Consider the following 20,414-nt stretch of genomic DNA (forward strand, 5'->3'; position numbering starts at 1 on the left):
TTGAATCTTTTAACACAACTTTATTTTTCAGGCCAGGTTACCACTCTGTCAATACAAGGCAGCAGTATTTATCCTTTCATTTGGCTCTGTGCTTATTGTTTCTAAATCCACTGCTATAACTTGTTATCCCTCCACAATACCAAAGATTCTGGCTTCCACTTGCCACTGCTTTGTACAGGATTTCTCCCTGTACAGACTACACCTAAATAATGTGTGTGATTGATTCAGACTCTGCCAGTCACATGGATAATTCACTATATTTTTTTCTAACACTGGTGTAAATAATAAATAGTAACTTGATAAAATATTTCCTGTAAGGTAAAAATAATCATTACAATTAATACATGAAAAGAATAAAGTTGCATACCTTTTCTCCTGCCTTGTATTTTTTTTTTCTGAACTAAAATCACTGCCTTAGGTCTCTTTGTCGATCCATAATGCTGTATAGCTCTGGGCAGATATTTATGTTCATGTATGAGTTGGCCAACTTCATTATTTTGTCAAAACTATGTTGAAATCAGCCTGGTGCAGTGTATAAAAGGATTAGTGGTCTGCAATCATGGAGAGCAGAATAAAATCCAAATATCGTCTTGTTAAAAAAGCTTATTTGTATCTGAAGTAGAGCATAAATAGAAGCCATTACAGTTATGGAATGCACAGGACAAGTAGTGTGTATATCCCAGATAATGCTTTCATCTGAACCCCACCTGTACATTTCAGAGGCATTCACTATTTGTTCACAAATTATTGACTTCTAATTATGTCACAGTTTCTTAAAAAAAAAAGCCTTCTATTCCTTGGTGATGACTCAAGAAGCTTGTACTGCCTCTCTGCTCTAGTCCCAGCATCTTGTGCTGGTTTCTGGGTTCTTTCATGATGGTATCAAGATCAAGGAAAGTTTTGCATTTCCTTAATTTTGCATTTCCATTCCTTACATTTTCATGTGTCAGGTTTTAACTTTTATAATGACACAATTTTTTGTTGTTGTTTGCTTGTTGTTTGTTTGTTTGTTTGTTGTTTTGTTTTGGTTTTGGTTTTGTTGTTTATTTTTTTTAATCATAACTTTTGATGCTGTCTGTCACAAAATTTATCCAGAACTGGTTTGCAAGAAACCTTGGGCCAGGTTTTGTATGCAGATGCAGCCTGTATCTTTAGATCCAAGTTAGGTCCATGGAAAGCAAAGATTAGGAGATTCTAGGGTTACTGTGGGAAGTAGCTTCTCTTTTTATATAAAAGATGAGACTTGCGCTGAGATTTGAAAAAGAGATGGCATTTTTTGGTCCAGGATTGAAGCTCTGAGGTTTTTCAGTATTCATGTCATCTACACTGAGCTCTTGGGTGATGAAATGTGGTCTGTAACTACATTGAGAGTTAGCCAAGAAAAAGACAAAAAACAATGACAATGGATGCAGGGTGTAGAGACAAAGTTGTTTGGGATGTTTTCCAGAAGGGGAAAGTGTTTGTTATTAGGGACCCAAGAGACTTTTTTCTTCTGGAGACGGGGGGGAATTAATAAGTACATAAATTAATGTCCTTGAATGTGGTGAGTTGTTTGAAACTGAACCCTTGAACATCTGAGTGATGCATTAGTTTGATTTCATGTCAGTACAACCAGCTCTCCTGGCCAAATGTATTTTAAACTGTGATTATTAGATGAGTAGCTTTACTTGCTTTAATTAAGTGTTGAAAAAGCAAAAGGGAAGTGGTTTTGGTGGTTTGGTTTTGGGCATTTGAAATGTCCCTCTGTACCAAAATACTCACTTTGGACTTCTAACCAAGCTCATCCTATAGGGAGAACATCCCCCAGATTCAGACTTGGTTCAGATGATCTTTGATGTCACTTGGGCAGAATTTGGACTCCAAACCTTGCAAAGACTTTTTCTTCAGTCGCAGTGTTTGATCATTTCATTCCATAAATAGACACATTTCTTTTAAATATTCATTAAATATGGGAGTCCAAGTTGTTCTTGATGATCTAATTATGTTTCTTTTGCCTACAGTTGCTCCAGCTGCTGTGGGGAGCTGTGTTTGTTGATTGAGGAACAAAATGAAATTAATTACATTTCTGCTGGAGTGTAATTAAGGCATTTTGTCTCACTGTTCCCTATTACAAGCAAAGACCTTCCTCCCTGCAAGGCAGTGAAGCTGTAGGGCACAACTGGTTTCATTTGTGGTCTGGACAAGTGATTGGCCCCAAAGCACCTCAGCTGAAAGGCTGTCCAGAAACATCAGACTCTGAGCAGGAAATTATTTTGGAGGCTTAACTTTGCTGTAGCTTCTATTTCACTAAAGAGAAAAATGTCAGCATCTATAGATAGAAACCAAGCCATACCTGATGAAAGTACCACTGAACCATTTTCAATGTAATAAGTAACCTACAAAAAATTAAACCTGAAGCCTTTGTTAAATACAAAACATAGGAAATCTTGAAATCATCCATGTGTGTATGACCATCACATGCTGCTCTGAATACATTTTGCAGCAGATCCATCAAACATCCTCATTTTGAAGTCCTCCAAAAGGTCTTTAGTATACCTGTGAAAATGTGATAGTTGATCACACAGTGGTCTCTAGTGGGCATGTGTTCACAGCAGTGGAAAATTCAGAGCTGAGCTTGGTTGCCTCTTTTGTTTCTTTCTGACATTTTCTTTTTCCCCCCTTGGAAAAAACCTGGTAGTGAGAACCCACAGAAAATCATAGTGATGTTGCAAGTTAAATTTTAATGTCTGAGCCTAACCATGGCAGCAGAAGTTAATGCATGACGCAGGTTTGAGGGGGATTGAGTGAGCCATGTGGGAATCTTGCACTGTTGTCTGTGTCAGAGTCTGTGATCCCTCTGCCAGATGCACCAAGGATGAGATGGGACTGCTCAGAAGTCTTAGTTCCTGAAAATTAAATCAGTCAGAAGTGGTATTCCCTTACTTGCAATCTGTGAAGTGTAGCAAACACATCTTACTGCAGAAGGGGAAAGGATGGAGGAGGACAGCCAACCAAAAAGACCCCAAGAGATAAACACCTCCCAAAGAGCAGATACAGTGTCCCTTAAAATCCACCAATGACCACTAGCCAATGGCATGTGCTTTACAAGTTAATAGCAAGTCTTAAATGCTTTTTAATGACATTTTCTGTCTCCTCAGACTTCAGGCAAGAGGTTTTCCACAGCTAGGTACTTCCTGTTTCGTTGCTGTAGAAAAACTTAATCTATTTTAAAATGAAATTGGAGTTTCAGATTGTATGAAAATAATTTAAGAAAAGCTGTAACGTTTCCTTTGCCCTAACTTTTAAATATTGATGGATCTGTAGCAGATGTTCTTTTGCTCCTTTACTCAGTCTGTCCCTCTGCTTTTGCACAGATCTAAATTACAGGAGTGTTTTTCCTTCCTTGCTGCACCAGCACTTTTATCCTCTCAGGTTTTTCCCTGAGAGGAAAGCTTTTACGTCAGCTTCACTGCATTGTTTCCCATGTGAGAAATAACTTGATTGCAACCTTGGCTCTGCCACGTGGGGTTTCTTTGGTGCTCTGTTCAGCCCTCATCCCTGACACACCAAGTAAAGTTCCTTCACCCCATTTCACCCCCATATTTCTGTATTTTGCCTTGGCCTCTCTGATCCAGTCTGCCATGCTGTTGCCATGTCTCTCCTGTGGAACCTCCAAAGCCTGATTGGTCATCACGGAAACCCCTTGATAAGCATTCAGGTTAAATGTATATTATTTTGGGGAGACTGATCCCCTGACAAATGCACTTCCAACCAAACCAAGGTGAACATTTTTTGTTCTTGCCTATTTCTTCTTTTTGGTTGTTAGTATTTTCACTGATTCCTTTTACTGACTTTTGGTGGGTGATGTGCCCTTCAAGGCAGGGGCCATCCTTTGATTTTGACTGTATCTTTGTGCTTAAGCTATGGAAAAGAGCAGAATGTGAATACATCCAAAGGAAAGGTAATCAACTTTTCAAAAGGCCCACTGGTGTCATTTCCAAAGTGACTGCAGTCTCTGAGGGACACTCAGGTGCCTGTAACTTTCAGGCATCACTGGGAATTTCACATCAGCAAATTCAGATACATTTCTTTCATAAGGTATTTCTTTCATAATGAGTTAAATTAAGAGCCCCAGCTTTTCTTACTGTACACAGCACAGGCATCATCATGTTCCCAGGCTTCCTCTGACAGTGCAGGACAGCGGGATCCGCAGGAGATCCTTCTTTGTTGTCACAGAAACCAAATAATCGGCAGCAGAAAAAACTGCTACCATGCTGGCCTGTCCCCAGTGCACGCTGCTGGAGTCCTGCCAGTTGAATCACAGCCCAGCCTGAAGTGGGTGACTGTTTCCCTGTCTCCCTGTGTCCCACAGGCAGGCAAGGGGATCCTGAGGACCGTCATTGCCAACAACGAAGCAGTGGCAGACATGATTCCCGTCGACGTCGCCATCAACCTGACGCTGGCAGCCGGGTGGTACACGGTTGTGCACTTCATCCCGTTTCGTTGCATTCCTGTTTGGCCACACACCTGGAATGTTTGGTCCCTTCACCAGCACTTTAAAGGGAACCAGGAGCTGATTAAAAACCCATGCAAGAGGCTGGTTGATTAATTTTCTGGTTGGCATTTCCTCCCTGTGGGTGGGCAAGGACTGAAAGTGTAGAAGAAGCAATAAAGGCAGGGTTTGGAGTTAGGAAATCTTTAAAGCTATGGGTGAGAACCTGTTTCTTGCCTCTCAGAAGTCACTCCTCTGAAGGCCAAGAGCTTTGCAGCAGTGGTTTTTTGGGCCTCCTTTTCACTGAGTTGCTTTTCAAGAGTCTTCAGGAGTTTTCTTGGTAAAAAAGCTCTGCGTGTTTTCCTTTGGAAACACTGCACAATATAAATATATTATGGGCTTACAGGTTATATGATCTAAAAAAATATCCCTTCTTTGCACTGTTGAGAAGGGTATGCAGAAGTGACATTAAGGATTTAGGCTCTTTCCTGTCCTGTGAACCTCTGGCCTGGTCTTTAATCATTAGGTAGGAGTACAGAGAATAAACCACATTCATTATTCTGGAGGTTTATGCAACTCTTGAGAGATCAAACCCAGGCAAATAAAAGGCAGAAGTGTTTTACTTTGAAAGACAGAGTACGCCCTCTGAGCTGAGAGTAGAGCTACATCCAGTAAGCTAAATAAGGATCCTAAAAGGACCTTGAAAAGCAGCTCACCAGCTTTCCCCTCAAAGCATTATTAAGAAAACCACCAAATTAAAACTGTGCAGTTTTCAAGTATACAGTAAGAAAAATGCTGTATTGATGTCATCACTTGACACCCTTGGTAAGGCAGGCTTAGGTCAAGAAAACTGTTTGATTAATTCTTCACTTACGTTGAAGAAAGAAATAAAACCAGTGTGATCCATGTTTAGTTCCACACCACAAAACCCAGACTTTGTTTGGTATTAAACTGGGAATTTTCTTGAAATTGATTGATTTTGTAATCCCTTCCCTAAGAAATGGACTTTTTCTTCACTTCTCAAAATAATACTTCTTTCTGTTTTCCAGACCAAAAAACTTGTTGGTGTACAACTGCACAACAGGGGGAATCAACCCTTTCTTCTGGGGAGAAATGGGTAAGGTCTCATTTAAATGGAGAACATCCACAGTGTTCCTTGCACTGTCAGATATCAAACAGGCTTTGAAGAATTGTTTCCACTGTTTAGGTGGCATTCAGTGTCTGCCATTCAAACTGCATTTTGGGGGGCCCAGCTGCTGTGGATGAGGGTCCTGTGAGGAAAAGGGCACTTACAAACCAAACCACTCTAGGATTCTGTGATATTATGGAGGCGAAGTGGTCTTTCTTGCCCATCAGAAAATTCTGAACAGAAATAACAGGTGTGCACTTGAGGAGGAAAACACTGAGATAACACGTGGGCTTCAAGAACAGTTTGTATTTTGATTGTGAGTTTTGTCAGTGGAAAAAAAATCAAATTATTTTCATGGCTGACTTTTCTTCAAGGGAGGCAGGGGTGAAAGAAAGGGAGACAGATTCTGACACCCTTGCAGAGAAAAACTCATGCTGAAGCCAAGCAGCAGAATTTGTTTCAGCTGTATACTGTGAAATACTGTGTACAGTCAATACATTCATGGACAGATGTACAGGGCCTAGTTTACTTTCTATTGCCCCTGCATTCATATCTTTGTGCTTTAAATACTCCATCTCTCAGCCTTGGCTTTGCTTTTCCCCTTGCATTATTTACATGGCGAACTAAGTCAGCAGAGAATCAGACCATAATTGCATTTACAGAATAATTGTCTTAACCATGATATTTGATCAAGTGGCCTAGCAGGGAGGAGGTTTCAGCAATTGGCTGAGTGCTGAGAACATCACACCCCGTTCCTGGCTTTTTTTTTTTTTTAATGAGAGATAAAATGTGGTTAGTCACAAATCTTCTGTGGCTTTTTCACAGGAGTGGGTGCAAAGCTCTTCAGCTGCTACTTCAGCAAAAGCCACCATAGCACCACTCTCTGAGGTTTGCCTTTCTTAACCCTTTTTCAGTGTAAATTTACTGATGAAAACAGCAATGTATTAGTGCATTGTCTTTGATTTTATTCTGTTCCTCTGCTTATAACTGTGAATTTAGCCATGAAATCACCTGGGTGCAGCAGCAGCAGCTTCCACGAGCAGCTCAGCTGTGTGATGGGACTGAAGGCAAAATTTTCTCCTTGGGTGACACTATGAAGCTCTTTCTACCACATGTTGTAGCCATGGTTTTCCTGAGAGCAGCATGCTGCAGAGAATTAGGAGGGAGTATTAAAGTGAAAAATTTTGCCTTTAGAGATGTTGCATGGCTGAAGAAATGAGTTTGGGAAAGATTTACTGCGTCACAATGTTACAACTGCAGTCATCCAGTCTGAATCCTCAATTCAGTCTCCTACCAACTTCTTTTTGGGAATAGACATAATTCTGTTCAAGGAGTCAGGGTGTGTGACTGGTCACCAGGGTAGAGGGTCCTGCGTGTCTGGAAGCTGCTGAGAAACCAGGGAGGGGAATGGGAGTCAGCTGGCACGGGACTGAGCATTTTAATGCAAAGCAAACATGGGGTTTGCAGAGGGGAGTGCCTGGGCTACCTGGTTAGGCCAGGTGACACCAGGACCTGCTGTAGGAGTCACAGGTGGACACAACAGAGTAGGGATTTTTCATGGGGAGAAGGATCAAACAGAGAAATTGAGGCTGGATTGGGCTGAGGATACCGAGGGTTGGGAACAGAAGTGACTGAGATGGTGACGCTTTGAGTACCAAGGTGATGAGCTTGGAGGGAGGGAGGGAAGAGAAAGATACCTAGAAGAGAGTTTATACCTAAACATTCATTGCAAGGCAGTTCCTTCTAAAGCTCTCCAGACACAAATAAAAACTCCTAGTGTTAAAAGGAGCCTTAACTGATTTCTTTTCCAAATAATGCTATGCCTTGGGCTTTTTTTTTTCCTTACTTTCTTATTACTTTCCCTGCTGTTACAAAGATGTGGTCAAACAACTAAATTTTAATTTGAAGAAGCACATTCTGCTTTGCTGCAGTGTGAATCTGGTTAGTCTGACTTTGTGAAGTACTTCTTGCAGTTTCTCCTCAAAACGAAACCCTAAAACAGGCTGGAAAATGGTGTTCAGTGTGGCAAAAATGAGGTTCAATTTATTCTTGATAGTCTAACTGAGTGAGACCTGTGTCTGATTCTCCCCCCTGCAGAACCTGCCTTTGAGCTGTAGGATTTGCTGCTGCATTTTTGTGTTGAGGTTGGAGGGGAAAGACCACCCACCCACTAAGTTGTTGCAGTAGCTTCTAGAGGTGACAAAGTTCTGGTTTGGGGTTCTTAGAAGAAGTCACTACCTGAAGTGCAGTAATGAGCTGACCACAGACACTGGAGAGTCCTGCCTGAATGTTATGATAGGAATCTGCTTATCTGAGGATGATCTGGATGTTTCTTGTGGCTTGCAAATTCTCATCTGATTTTCTATTTGTAACATAAGCTTAGAGACTAAACTATAATATGAGCACAGACTTATGTCGTTAACTCTCAAATCAATTTTTTAAAAAGTGAAAAAAGCCCACATACTCTTCTTTCTTGAGCTCACTGGTGCTCAGGAATAGGAGCACCATCTGTTTATCAGTCCCTAGGATGACAGTCTTATACTTATCTACTGCAGTTCTATTAAGCCTCTGCAATATGCAAATGCCCCAGATATGCACGTCTAGATGACAATTTGTGGCACTCTGCCATGGGCAGAGCTCAGACCCAGCATATTTTGTGCCTTAACATGCAAAGGGAATGGGAGATTCCCACCCTATCGTTTGTTTTCAAGTTAAGAATGCCAGACAGTTTGCTGCCTTAGAGCATCCAGAGGTCTTCTGAAAACAGGGAGACTTGGTGGTGGTTCAGACGTGGTCTGAAAGGATGTAATGAAGTCTTTTTAAAGGTATCACCCTGTGTGTGTAAGCCACAGACTAACTCAGACATCAGCCCTTTGGAAAATCTGATTGAAAATTAGAAATGTCATTTTTATTCTATGCTAGCAGATCAGAGTTTGCTTTCAGTGATCTAAAGAAATGTTAGCGCTTACCAATTTCTTTAACATCTGCTGCAGGTGAAAGAAGAACTGCAGCTCCTTGAAGCTCCTAGAGCTGTCTGCTTTTCCTCCTTTATGTTTTGGTGCTTTGGCAAGGTTTTTCTCTGCCACTGTTACATCTGGAGCAGGATTGGGTTTCAAATAGACAATAGGTGGAGCCATCAATTGTCATGGCAGAAGGGACAAAAGCATGTCCAAGCTCTAGTGACACAGTTCAGAGAGCTATGGGCTGGAGGTGTGAAGTGCAATAACTTGGGCTGTGCTGCACCGTGGTTGTGGCCAGCTGGAAGTGATTGCCAGTGAGAAATGCCTGTTCCCTTGCAGGGCAGTACGTCATGTCCACGTTCAAAAGAAACCCTCTGGAGCAGGCCTTCCGAACACCCAACGCTCACATGACCTCCAGCTACTTGATAAACCAGTACTGGATCACTGTCAGCCACAAGGCACCTGCCATCCTCTACGACCTGTACATGAGGCTCACGGGGAGAAAGCCCAGGTAAGGAATGGTGCCCTCAGCCTCCTGCACTCCTGTGGAGAGCAGAGCTTGAACCAGCAATGAGAGCTGGAATCCTTGAGCTTCTTCCCGTTCCCTTGTCTTGAGGAAAATGAGGAAAATGCATAGCTGTAGCTAAGCACAGCCTAGGGCTTGCGCCCTTCCCACCACCTGGAGAACAGAACATCTTTTGAACTCAGTTTTACACACTTCATAGCTTCCCAAGGCAGAGGAGGACTGGTAGTCCTCTGTCTTCTCTGTATCCAGATCTCTACCACTTCAGCTTTCCAGTGGGATCACCCCTATTTGGCATGAGCTTGCATAAGGACTTGAGACTGGCAAGGTTTAGAACATACCAGTTAGTATTTTTTCCCCCATAAATCAGATGCCTAAGTAGCTGTTTCCAGCCCTGAAATCTAGGAAGCAGTTGTTTCTGAGTATGATCAAATTCTAATTGTGTTTAGGAGGGCAGTTCACTGTTACAGGGGGTATTTGAGCCCTGGCAGTGGTATGGCTTGGAGGAACACCAATATCCATGTCCCATGTAGAAGGAATCCTCTTGTAAGTAACATTACTCCAGACATTGTCCTCCTTTACTCCCTGCCACCACAGAGCAGGATTTATTGTGCAATGTGAGAACAGGATGCCAGCACCGTGTGGATGTCAGCTGCTCTTGTGCTCCTCTGCTAGCTAGAAAGCTGGTTTCAGCGTTTGCAAGGAAATCCCTGGCATTGCTCTGATTTATCCCTGACATTCTGCTACGGAGGCAGATTGGTCCATTAAAAGACTTCCAGTTATCCAGGAGGAAAGAATTACCCTAGAAACAGAGGTAAACTGAAAATGAAGCTGGAATATCCAGTCTTTGTTGAAATGGGCAGCAGTAAGGTCTTGGCACTGCCATTAAAATTGACATTTCTTTTCATGAAGTTGATAGGCATAATTAACCAGTGGACACTGCCTGCAATGCTGTAGTTAAATGTCAAACAGACCTCAGCATGATCTTCTGAACTTTTAAGATTTGCAACCTCAGCAGAAGTGACTCACCAATGAAGTTGTGAGTTTTCCAAGTTTTTGGTTTGTTTTTTTTTTTAATGTAATTGTCCTTTTCTTTTTACACACTACTTCAGCTCATCCAGGTATTGCGGCAGTGTGGTAGAAAGCACAGTAGTAGCTCATTGTTTCTTCTTTTCTCAGCTGCCTGATTATCAGACCTTTATGGTCCAAGGGCAGTAAACCACATCAAATAATAAAAAGAGAGACTTATTTAGGTGTAAACTCGTTTCACATAAATTACCAGATGTCAAGCAAAACTGCCCTAAATGGTTTCTGTGAGTGCTGCACATCCATCCATGACTGTGAGCATAATGTGGTTTATGTCCTTAGTAGTCTCCTGGGGCAGTCCTGTCTCACCTGAGGATCTGCTTGTGCAAGGCTCTGTATGGGAGCAAATACAGAAATCATTGCTGTAAACAGTTTTCTGGAAGACAAAATGCACGTCTGAAGTGTGGTTACAGTGAGAGCTAATACTCATAAATTTATTCCTCTCAGTTCCTCCACAGCAGAGGATGAGGCTTTCTGTAAGAAATCTTTGCCATGTTTCTACTCAGTCGATGTTTTTCAGAAGACCTTTCCTTCGCACTAATTATTAGTCAGTGTTTGGAAAGCGGTCACAACATTTGAGCTCAGGCAGTTGACATGAAACACTGTTTTTACACACACCTCTTCAGATCATAGAGTCACAGACTGCTTTAGATGGGAATGAACCTTAAAAGATCATCCAGTTCCACCCCTGCCCCGGGCAGGGACACCTTCCACTATCCCAGCTTGCTCAGAGCCCCATCCAACCTGGCCTTGGGCACTTCCAGGGATGGGGCAGCCACAGCTTCTCTGGGCAACCTGTGCCAGGGCCTCAGCACCCTCACAGGGAAGAATTTTTTCCAGATACATTAAAGAGTTGATTCTCTTATCCTTTCTTTTTTTGGCAGTTTCCATTAGTCCTAAACACTTTAAAGATTTTGGGGAATCAGCTTGAAGGGCAGCTTCAGATCTTTGCAATCTAGCTGCATACTTTTTTTCCCAAGTTCCTAAAATGTATTAAAATATTCACAAAGCTTTGCCCCATGGTGCTTGCCCTACACAGGAAGATTAATCTGAAATAATTTTAAAGCAGTTCAGATAAACTGCATTCAGTCAACATGCACATAATTATTCAGAATGAAGGTTCCTTTAATCTGATGGTCTGCTTTGCTTCTAAAATGAAAGCCACTTTAAGAAGGAGTGCCTATCTAAGGTTTTAGTGCTCTTTCCAGTTGCTTTGGGTGAGTTGCACAGTTCTGCTCTGAGCTGATGAACTCATTGTGTCTTTCTGTGCTCTGCTGAGGGCTTATTGCCGTGGCAGTCACGTCTGCGTGGGGAGAGGCCAGCCTGGCACCATTCTCCCCCAGACTGCTGCCTTTTATTTGTCACAGCAACTGTGTTACCCTCTGGACAGCTCAAAATTTCGCATGAAAACAGCTCTGTTTTCCACAAAAATCAGCCTTTTAATGCTTTCTCTTGCCCTTACCCAGTGTGAGAGGATGTGGTGTCCTCTTAAGATTGACTGAGCCCTGTACATCACACTTTAAAACAACTGCCAGAGGCCTTTTGTACTCATGACCACTAGGACAACTAAAATAATCCTGCAGGGTAGGACAGCATTACTGTCATCCACTTTTATATAAAAAAATTAGTAAGAAAAGGCCAAGATACATGAGAGGACCTGAACCTACATTTCCAAGTCCTTAAGCAGTTATGTCCCTGAAGCAAGCCACCAGAGACCTGGAGCTGTTGGAGTGGGTCCAGAGGAGGGCCTTAATAAAGATGATCAAGAGGGCTGGAGCACCTCTCCTCTGAGGACAGGTTGAGAGAGCCAGGACCATTGAGCGTGGAAAGAGAAGGCACCAGGGAAACCTAACAACAGTTTTTCAGTACTTACAAAGCAGACCAGTGGGAAAAAAGAGGAGGGACTCTATAATGGATCATAATCATAGGATGAGGGGTAATGGTTTCAAACTGAAAGAAAGTACATTTAGATTAGGTAGGAGGAAATTCTTCCCTCTGAGGGTGCTGAGGCCCTGGCACAGGTTGCCCAGAGAAGCTGTGGCTGCCCCATCCCTGGCAGTGTCCAAGGACAGGTTGGATGGGGCTCTGAGCAAGCTGGGATAGTGGAAGGTGTTCCTGCCTGTGGCAGGGGTTGAAACGAGATTATCTTTAACATCCCTTCCAACCCAAACCATTCTGTGATTCTTTGGTTCTGTCTGAAAACCAAAGTTGAGCAAATGACTTCTGACCTCAGTGTCCATACTGCGGATGTGGTCACTGCTGTACTGGAGCTAATGCCAAAAATCAGAGCCTTGCTTCGGTACACAACTCAAGCTTGGGAGCAGAAGAGAATTCCTGTGGCTGAAAGAGAAGTATCCACCTTGGGAACAGAAGCACTGCACCTTTGTGGTGCAGACTTCATCCTAGCTCACACAGGCTCTTCCCTCCACAGTGGTACATGAGGTAGATGCAGCTTCCAGCCCTTGTTTAGGTCAGACCATTGAGTTGGACATCAGTGGCAAACAAATTTGCACCCGTGTTGGAGCCAACAATAGAAGCTGGGTAGCTGTAGGCTGGAGAGCTCAGCTGGAGTAGTTCAGACTTGCTGAGCAAGTTCTCAGCCGAGTGAGCAGCAGGGCAGTGCTCAGGAGGAATTGCAGTGCTTATTCACCTGGACTGGTGAAAATGCAAATGAACAGCTTCTGCATAAGGTCAGACTTCTGCTCACCTCTGCTGCTCCCCCTTGTTTCAGAATGATGAAGATCATCAATCGGCTGCACAAGTCTATGACACTCCTGCAGTATTTCTCCACCCAGTCCTGGAACTGGTCTTCAGATAATATGAATATGCTAATGAGTCACCTTAACACAGAGGACAAAAAGGTAGATATGTCTTGAATATGGGTTGCTAATCTCAGATTCTGTTCATCTGCAGCAATTGTTTTTGGGGTATTGTTGAGCTTTTAAATGATATCTAGATGATTGGAATTGATTTTAAGCTGAAATAATTTATTTCAGTAGCTTTCTGTTTATTACAGGAGAATGTTTTCAGGTCCCTTCCAACCCAACCTACTCTGTGAAAACTTCTCCTCTCTACAAAGCCTTTCTTTGCTGTAAGAGGCAGACAGATGCCTGAGAGCTTGCTAACAATTTGTCCAGTATGAGCACCTAAAATGAACTGGGGTAGTTGGCTCTGCAACAAGTTTGTGTTTATGTCAAACACCAAAGTGACCCATTTCCTGGACTTCTGTTGATCTAGCTGCCAAAAGAAAATGCAGCACAGCTGAGAGTAACAGTAATGAAGAGGCACCTGTTGACTCAATGTCCAGTTAATTTATTTACACATAATTCTAGTGACACGTTAAAATTGTGGAAGTTTTAATTTGAATCTGTTTGCCTGTGTGGAATGCCATTTTTCTTCCATGATTCTATGTGTGTGTGTGTGTGTGTGTGTGTGCAAATACATGTATTTATAGAAAAGTTGCTACCTGTAAAATAAACACCTTTATTTTCTGCCAACTACCACTACATTTCTGCTTGCTTTGCCCAGATTCCCAGCTGGGTGGGACATTAATCAGCAGCTGTGAAACACAGTCTGGCAGTGCTTGGGAACTCGGTGGCTTTGAGAATCTCAGAGAGAGGGCCTTGTCAGGAAAAGAGATCAATGAAGAACTGATGCTTCAAGTGAACTGGTTTTGAACTCTGGTGTTCAACTTTTGCTCTTTGTCTTTAAATCCCAGTTATACAACTTCGATGTTCGCCAGCTGCACTGGTCAGAGTACATCGAGAGCTACTGCATAGGTGCTAAGAAGTACTTGCTAAATGAGGACATGGCTGGCATTCCAGCAGCAAAGCAGCATCTACGGAAGTAAGTCACACCCAGGGACAAGGTTAGGAGCTCCTGGCTACCTTTGGGGAAAATAATTCTAGCTATGTTAGTATTGGTTAAAATGGAGATAAATAACTTATTTCTTACCGCAGCGGTTTGTCAGTATTTACAAATGTAGACTAAGGGAATAGTTTGCCATAGCAAGGAATCCTAAACAAATTCCTCGCTCATGGATCATTTTTAGGAGGTTTATAAGGACCTCAGGAATGGACTACTAACTGCCTCAGATGGTGTGCTGTGGTGCAGTGATAAAAAGGGCTCTCATAAAAATGAAACAAATCTTGAGGTCTTTAGGTGTCTTTTTTCCCTTGGTCAAGCACTGGGAACATGAGAATTAGAGAACTGCAGAAACTTCTGCTTTACAGAAAGAAGATAGGATCATGAGGATCTGAAAAACTCAGTAGTACCACTGAAATTGATGCTGTAAACTAACCCACTCCCCCCCCAAAAAATAAAAAATGCCAGTGCTGCAGTGTTGCAACAGTGAAGGCCATTTATGATTGTTAAGTAATTTCACAGCTCTAAAGACAAGGTTTCACCCAAATATGAGAACCTTGCTCATCAACTCCTGTGAAGTTGTCTCTAGCCTGCCCCAAATCCTGCAAAGTGAGAAATAGCCAATATAGGAAACCAAAGCAGAAAGTATTGGACACAGACTGTCCTAAAGAAAAACCTCTCCACGTGACTTTGCTCTGGTTTGAAATTGCGTGTACAGAAAAAGAAAGAATTCCAGTACAGCTATTCCACCTGTCCCATGAACTATTCCCTGTGCGCCAGCTTCAGAACAGTCCTTGGCAAGACCAAGGACTCCTGCACAGCGTCTCTGCTAAAACAGGAATGGCAAAAAGCCCAAGGGCCACTTGTGTATAGGATTTGTTCCCGAATTTCACTGTAGGAAATGGAGGGGGCTGGTTGTTGTTTGTGTGTTTCTTGATAAGATTCCTCTTTCCCAGGCTGAGGAACATCCGATACGCGTTCAACACCACCCTCCTCGTGATCATCTGGCGCATCTTCATCGCGAGGTCTCAGATGGCTCGAAACATCTGGTACTTTGTGGTCAGCCTCTGCTACAAGTTCCTGTCCTACTTCAGGGCATCCAGCACCCTCAGGCACTGAAGCCATCCGTCAGCAACCAGCCTCTTCAGAAGGACCTCCATCTCCTCTAATCAGCAACTGTGGGCATTGGGGTCTGAAAGTAGCAGAAAAATCCACTCCCTCCAACAGCAGCTGTCATTTATTGTGCACTGTTACATGCTCACCTTTTTAATTTAACTAATGCTTTAATACATGGTGGTCTTTTCTTCCATAGGACCAGGCCGATTTTTAAAGCCATAACTGAAGCTTTAGGAACAGGTCAAGCTGGGACCCCCCATCTAGAGTCTGATGTGCAGGAGTAAGGATTAACCAAAGTTATTGTCTTCCCACGTACTACTCCTTAGGCTATCTTAATCCCATCTTCTTCCTCAAAAGAGGCAAATTTAAAGCATGACCTTGAAAGAAAAGGATGCCACCAGAGAAGACCCAGCCAAGGAAATTAACCTGTAAGTGGTCTTCCTAAAGCAGCTGCTCCTTCATTCTCATTCAGTGAAATGGTACCTTACTGAAAAAACAAATTGCACCTTCTCAGTTTTTCAAAACTTAGGAGGGGGAAAGATCAGTCACATGAGGCCAGTGAACACATGGAACAGTTTTCAGATCTTGTCTTGTATTGCTGCTGAGGACTGATGCTTTCAAGCCATACCTGAAGACACACATAGAATTCATGCGCCTGTGTTAACTCTGCTCACTCACAAGCTGCTTTCTTACAGAGAGGTCTTCTTTTCTCCCTGTGGTTAACGTTTCAGTCTGTTAAGAAATTCCTGGTCTTGCATTTATCACATTTACTTGGAACATTTTTGGGATCTTGAAAAATGCTGTATTAACCCTGAGAATGAAGAGAAGACTTCTTAAAAATTGGAAGAAGAATACAGAAACTCTTCATTACTTTTGAGGCATAGGTCTTTTTTTCCCCTGCAGGAAATCTCTCTCCCTGTAGCTCAAAACTGATGCTGAGCTTTCATTAAAGCTAAATCACTTTGCAGTTGATCATTTCCACTGGCAAAGAAAGTGTAAAGACACACATGGAAGAAACATCATTTGGCCTGTTCTGCTGCCACTCCTGTCAGGAGGCATTAAAAAGTCTGAAACTTGTTTTTGTTAAGAATAGGTTAAATTTTGGAGTTGATGATCTTAAAGGTCTTTTCTGACCTAAACAGCTCTGTGATTCTTTGACTTCTCCGTCAGAACAGTCATGCACTATGACAGTAACACACTTTTTTCTGCAATTTAGATTTTTCAGAATTTAATTTTTCAGAATTTTAGAATTAAATTGCGATTTAGAAAGGAAGCCAAGGACCTTCCCAATGCTCATGGCTGTTGGAGATCCTTGTTTCTTGTAGTGAATTATAAATTCCTGTGGGGGCAGAGAGAAAGAGACTTCTTCAAAGTAGCTGGTGCAACAACAGCAACAAATTACTGTGTTGTCAGATTTTCAGATTTTTGTTAGATTTTTTCAAATCTAACCCTGAAATATTTTTTATTCAGATAACAGTGAATAAGCACTTTTAAGATGATCAGTCTTCAAAGCAGCTAGATTTTGAAACAATGCAGCACCCAGTTTTTCTAGTCTTGTGTCATGCCAGCTGTCTGAAAAAGTAATGCTACACGAAAAACACAACAAAGTGACACAGTTGCTCTTTTGTGAGCTGGGAAAAGCAGAATATTTACAAACCTGGCATTCCTCAAAAATTATACTTGGTTTTGGCAGTGAAGGCAAGAGCAAATTATGACAGTGTATTTATATCTGAGGCCTTCAAGCTGGTTCAGAAATCTTTTTAAACGTGCAAGGAATTAATCTTCCCCTGTATGCCCCAGAGGTCTTGTTCCAAGCAATTGCTAAAGGATGCCTGCAGCAGAACCTGACCAGAAGTATGGCATCCAGGATGGCAGGGCTCTGGCACTGCCTGCCACAGACCTCTGTGTTTGTCACACACGACTGACTTTCGATCTGTGCTTAAATGGATCAAGCACCCAGTTTACAAAGATGCAAATTTCTGAAGCTCTTGCCTTGGAAATGTGCTTCCTTAGTGAAACTGGTCGTTAAGTGTTCCTTTTTCAGCTTCAGGGCGTGCTCTTCGAGGTGTCACCGTCTGGGAAACCTGGAGCTGTCCGTTCAGGGGCTGGGAACCAATGCTCCCTGTCCAGTGCTGCCACAGCAACATTTTGGTGAAGGTTTTGGCATTGTACTTCGCTACCTTGGTGGAGCTGAGGCAGGTTGCTGCAGGGATTCTTCCAGGAAGAGTGCATTTCCTCAGTTACATAATCAGGTCATCAGGCAGCTTGCAGTCCTCCCATAGGAAAGGCTAAAAAAAAGCAAACCAAAACTGTAGATCACTTGGAAGCTAACTTCCACTCAAACATTAGGAAATACTTTCAACTCATATCCTGAAAAGTCTTTTCAAGTGCCTGCCTTATGGATAAAGGGAAGCAACAGTAAAGGGGATCGTAAGTTTTGGGCTGTGCACGTGACAGACAAAAGTTCGGGTCTCAGAAAAGTCAAAGGTTCAGAGCTGCTACACCTACATCAGTCAGCTCCCCTGAGAATAAAGTGTCCCACCTTTCCTTCCCCTTCCCTACTTGTGCCAGGCATTCACAATTGTGTGCACAGGCTGTATTGTCCCAACAAGTCTGAGGTGTATTTTTTGCTCCGCTGAGCATATCCAGATGTGGTCTTCTGAACACACAAACAGGTGCTTCACTCAGAACAATGGTGGTGTGGCATTTTAAGGCTCTTCAGCATTTTGCTGAAAGAAACAGCCACAGAAAAGCAGCTACTCAGTCCTGAAAAACCAGCAGGAGCTGCTTGGGTTGGAAAAACAGAGCTGTTGCAGATGGTGTCTGCTCTTCTGGAGACCTTTCGTAGCCCACACAGCATTGCCAGCAGCTGGCTCCAGAGCTCTGGCCTTGCCTGGGGCGGATCAAGCTGTTAACTTAACACACATGTAACATGCAGGGGAACTTGAATCTTTAATCCATTTTCTTGTGGCTTGAGATATTTCCAGGTGATTGTCTGAAGCACAGACATATTTCAGAAAGCCTCAGTGTGGGGGCTGATGTGTGGCAGTCGCCCTTCAGTGCCAGTTGTGACTGTCAGCACAGGGAGCTGGGCATAAAAACTTGTTCTCACCTCAAGCAGTGGCTGATGTTTGATGGTTTACTTTGTGCTCCTCAGTGGATTTGTTTGTGCTCTGAAGAAACCCAGGCCTTGGGGAAAACATCTGAAAGAAAACACTGAGTATCATTTCACTGTCAGCAATGGGCAGAAGCTTGCAATTAACAAGTATCTTTTTTTAATTAACAGCGATAACAAACAAACCACAGCAAATCCCTACAATTAATCCATGTTTTAGCTGCCTTTTGAGTGACAACCAAAGCTGTTTATCTCCAGCATGTCTGTTACTTATAAAATAAAATTTCTTACCCCTCCACCCTCCTCTGTTCCTTGTTAAGAAACAATTCTTCCACAGTAGGGAGGGAGGGGTAACAGACACACTGATAAATCACAGGTTGTTGGCCCATTACCCACCTCCTGCAGAAACGTTCTTTTACATTTTCTAAGGAAACATGAGTACATCTGCCTGTGTGTACAGCTGCATCTTCCAGCACCAGACAACAGATGGGGTAAAAGCAGTGGAGCTCATCCTGAAATGCCAGGCTGTGCTTGTTTGGCGTGCCCTGTTCCACTTCAGTTCACAACAAAGCAATTAAAACATACCCTCATTTCCAGTGTAAAGGGAACCTAACCTGTAGTTGTTAATGGAGTCATTATCATGAATAAGCAACTGGGAAAAGAGGGAGGGGGGCGTCCTTTTGTTTGTAAATAAGCTACAGCTTCATGGTTGAAAGCATGCTGTTGCTCTTCCAGCGTTGACGTTCTACCGCTGAAAGCAAGGATGAACTTTCTGTACAATTCTAGTACAATTGGACCCCTTATTCTAGCACAGAGCAAATAACATTCCCCAGAAGGTAAGTAGTGAACACCCCATTACATGGTGCTAAATACTGGTATGAAAGTGGTACAGATTTACTTAAGAGCAGTAAAATCCAAAAAGTAAAGCATATTTGGGGAATAATTAAAGATGTACTATCCCACTTTTCTCTATTGCATAAAAGCCAACTATGAATTGTTTTTTCAGATGAACATGAAGCCACTTACAAAAGGTTTCTTGTCCTTACATGATCTTGGCAGACCCCAGTTTATAGTAAAATGTGTACTCTTCCACTGTCCAGAGTTTCTACGGTTCTATCTGCTATTTCTATCCTCTTGTTAGCTATGAGACAACTTCCTGTTAAAAATCTTAATTACAGAGTTTCTAATGTTAAGGTGTAATCTTTTGAGCTCTCAAATCAGTTAAAATTATCAAACCACAAATTACATGAACCTCAGCCATAAAATTGTTAATATGATGTTTATGTTATTTGAAACATTTAATAAAACAAAATATTTTAAAGCTATGGTCACTTTGCACTGCTTGGTGTGCTAGAGGAGGTGGTTACTTGCTGGCCATCGCAGCTGAGCAGAGGCTGCCTCTCCAGCACATCTGCTCACATCTCAGCACCTCTGTCGGTGGAACGGCAGCCCCACCTACAGGAGGGAAACCCAAGTTTTGAAAGTTGTGACAATGAGACTTTTTAACCCAGATACAGAAGACTGGAAAGGTCCTGCTGTGGTGAGTGTCCTGTGGAAGCTCACAGGGACAGGTCTGCAGCAAAGGAAAATTGGGAGTAACCCAGCCAGCTTCCCTGAACAACATCCCATTTGTACCTGAGTATGTTACCCCAAATTTTTAGTTTTTAAGTATAGAGACCTCACCTCATTCTGTTAGTTTCCTGTCAAGCAGGAGTAGATAATGTCTAGTAATTATCTCTCACTTCCTTGCAATATAGCAGACTTTAAGGAGAGGAAAAGACACAGCATTATCATGACCCTTTCCTTAATGAAAATTATTTCCAATCCTGAAATCCAGGGCATACATCAAAGATGTAACTTCCATTTTGTTAGCAAATCTTTTCTTAAAATATCATTTTCCCTTTTTTATATGTAAGTGTGATCTTTATGGAGAAAAAAAATCAATTTTCCATTAAGGTGCATCAATGAATTAAAGCCATCAGCAAGAAATTTGGAGTTCTTTCCAAAGAACAGACATAAAGGGCAACCTGCAGACTTCAATATTTAAAGTTTTTCTTCTGACATTTTAATTGCACAGTATTATCAAGGCAAATAATCTATTAAATAAATGAGGGAAAATGCATTAATCTTCATTTTTTAAAGGAAGCAAA

General features: G+C 42.3%; 1 protein-coding gene across 1 annotated transcript in view; it reads left to right on the forward strand.

Annotated features, from left to right (window-relative positions):
• LOC103619962 (fatty acyl-CoA reductase 1-like) overlaps positions 1–19,589 on the forward strand; it is a 91,574-nt gene extending 71,985 nt beyond the window's left edge. The window contains exons 7-12 of the mRNA XM_017740584.1: positions 4,352–4,467; positions 5,518–5,588; positions 8,900–9,071; positions 12,901–13,030; positions 13,888–14,015; positions 14,990–19,589. Coding sequence (XP_017596073.1) covers positions 4,352–4,467; positions 5,518–5,588; positions 8,900–9,071; positions 12,901–13,030; positions 13,888–14,015; positions 14,990–15,152 — 780 coding nt within the window. The 3' untranslated portion in view covers positions 15,153–19,589. The remainder of the gene's footprint in view (positions 1–4,351; positions 4,468–5,517; positions 5,589–8,899; positions 9,072–12,900; positions 13,031–13,887; positions 14,016–14,989) is intronic.
• The last annotated feature ends 825 nt before the right edge of the window (positions 19,590–20,414 follow it).

Source organism: Corvus brachyrhynchos, unplaced genomic scaffold (assembly GCF_000691975.1).
Source record: "Corvus brachyrhynchos isolate BGI_N302 unplaced genomic scaffold, ASM69197v1 scaffold317, whole genome shotgun sequence".
Taxonomy (NCBI): Eukaryota; Metazoa; Chordata; class Aves; order Passeriformes; family Corvidae; genus Corvus; species Corvus brachyrhynchos.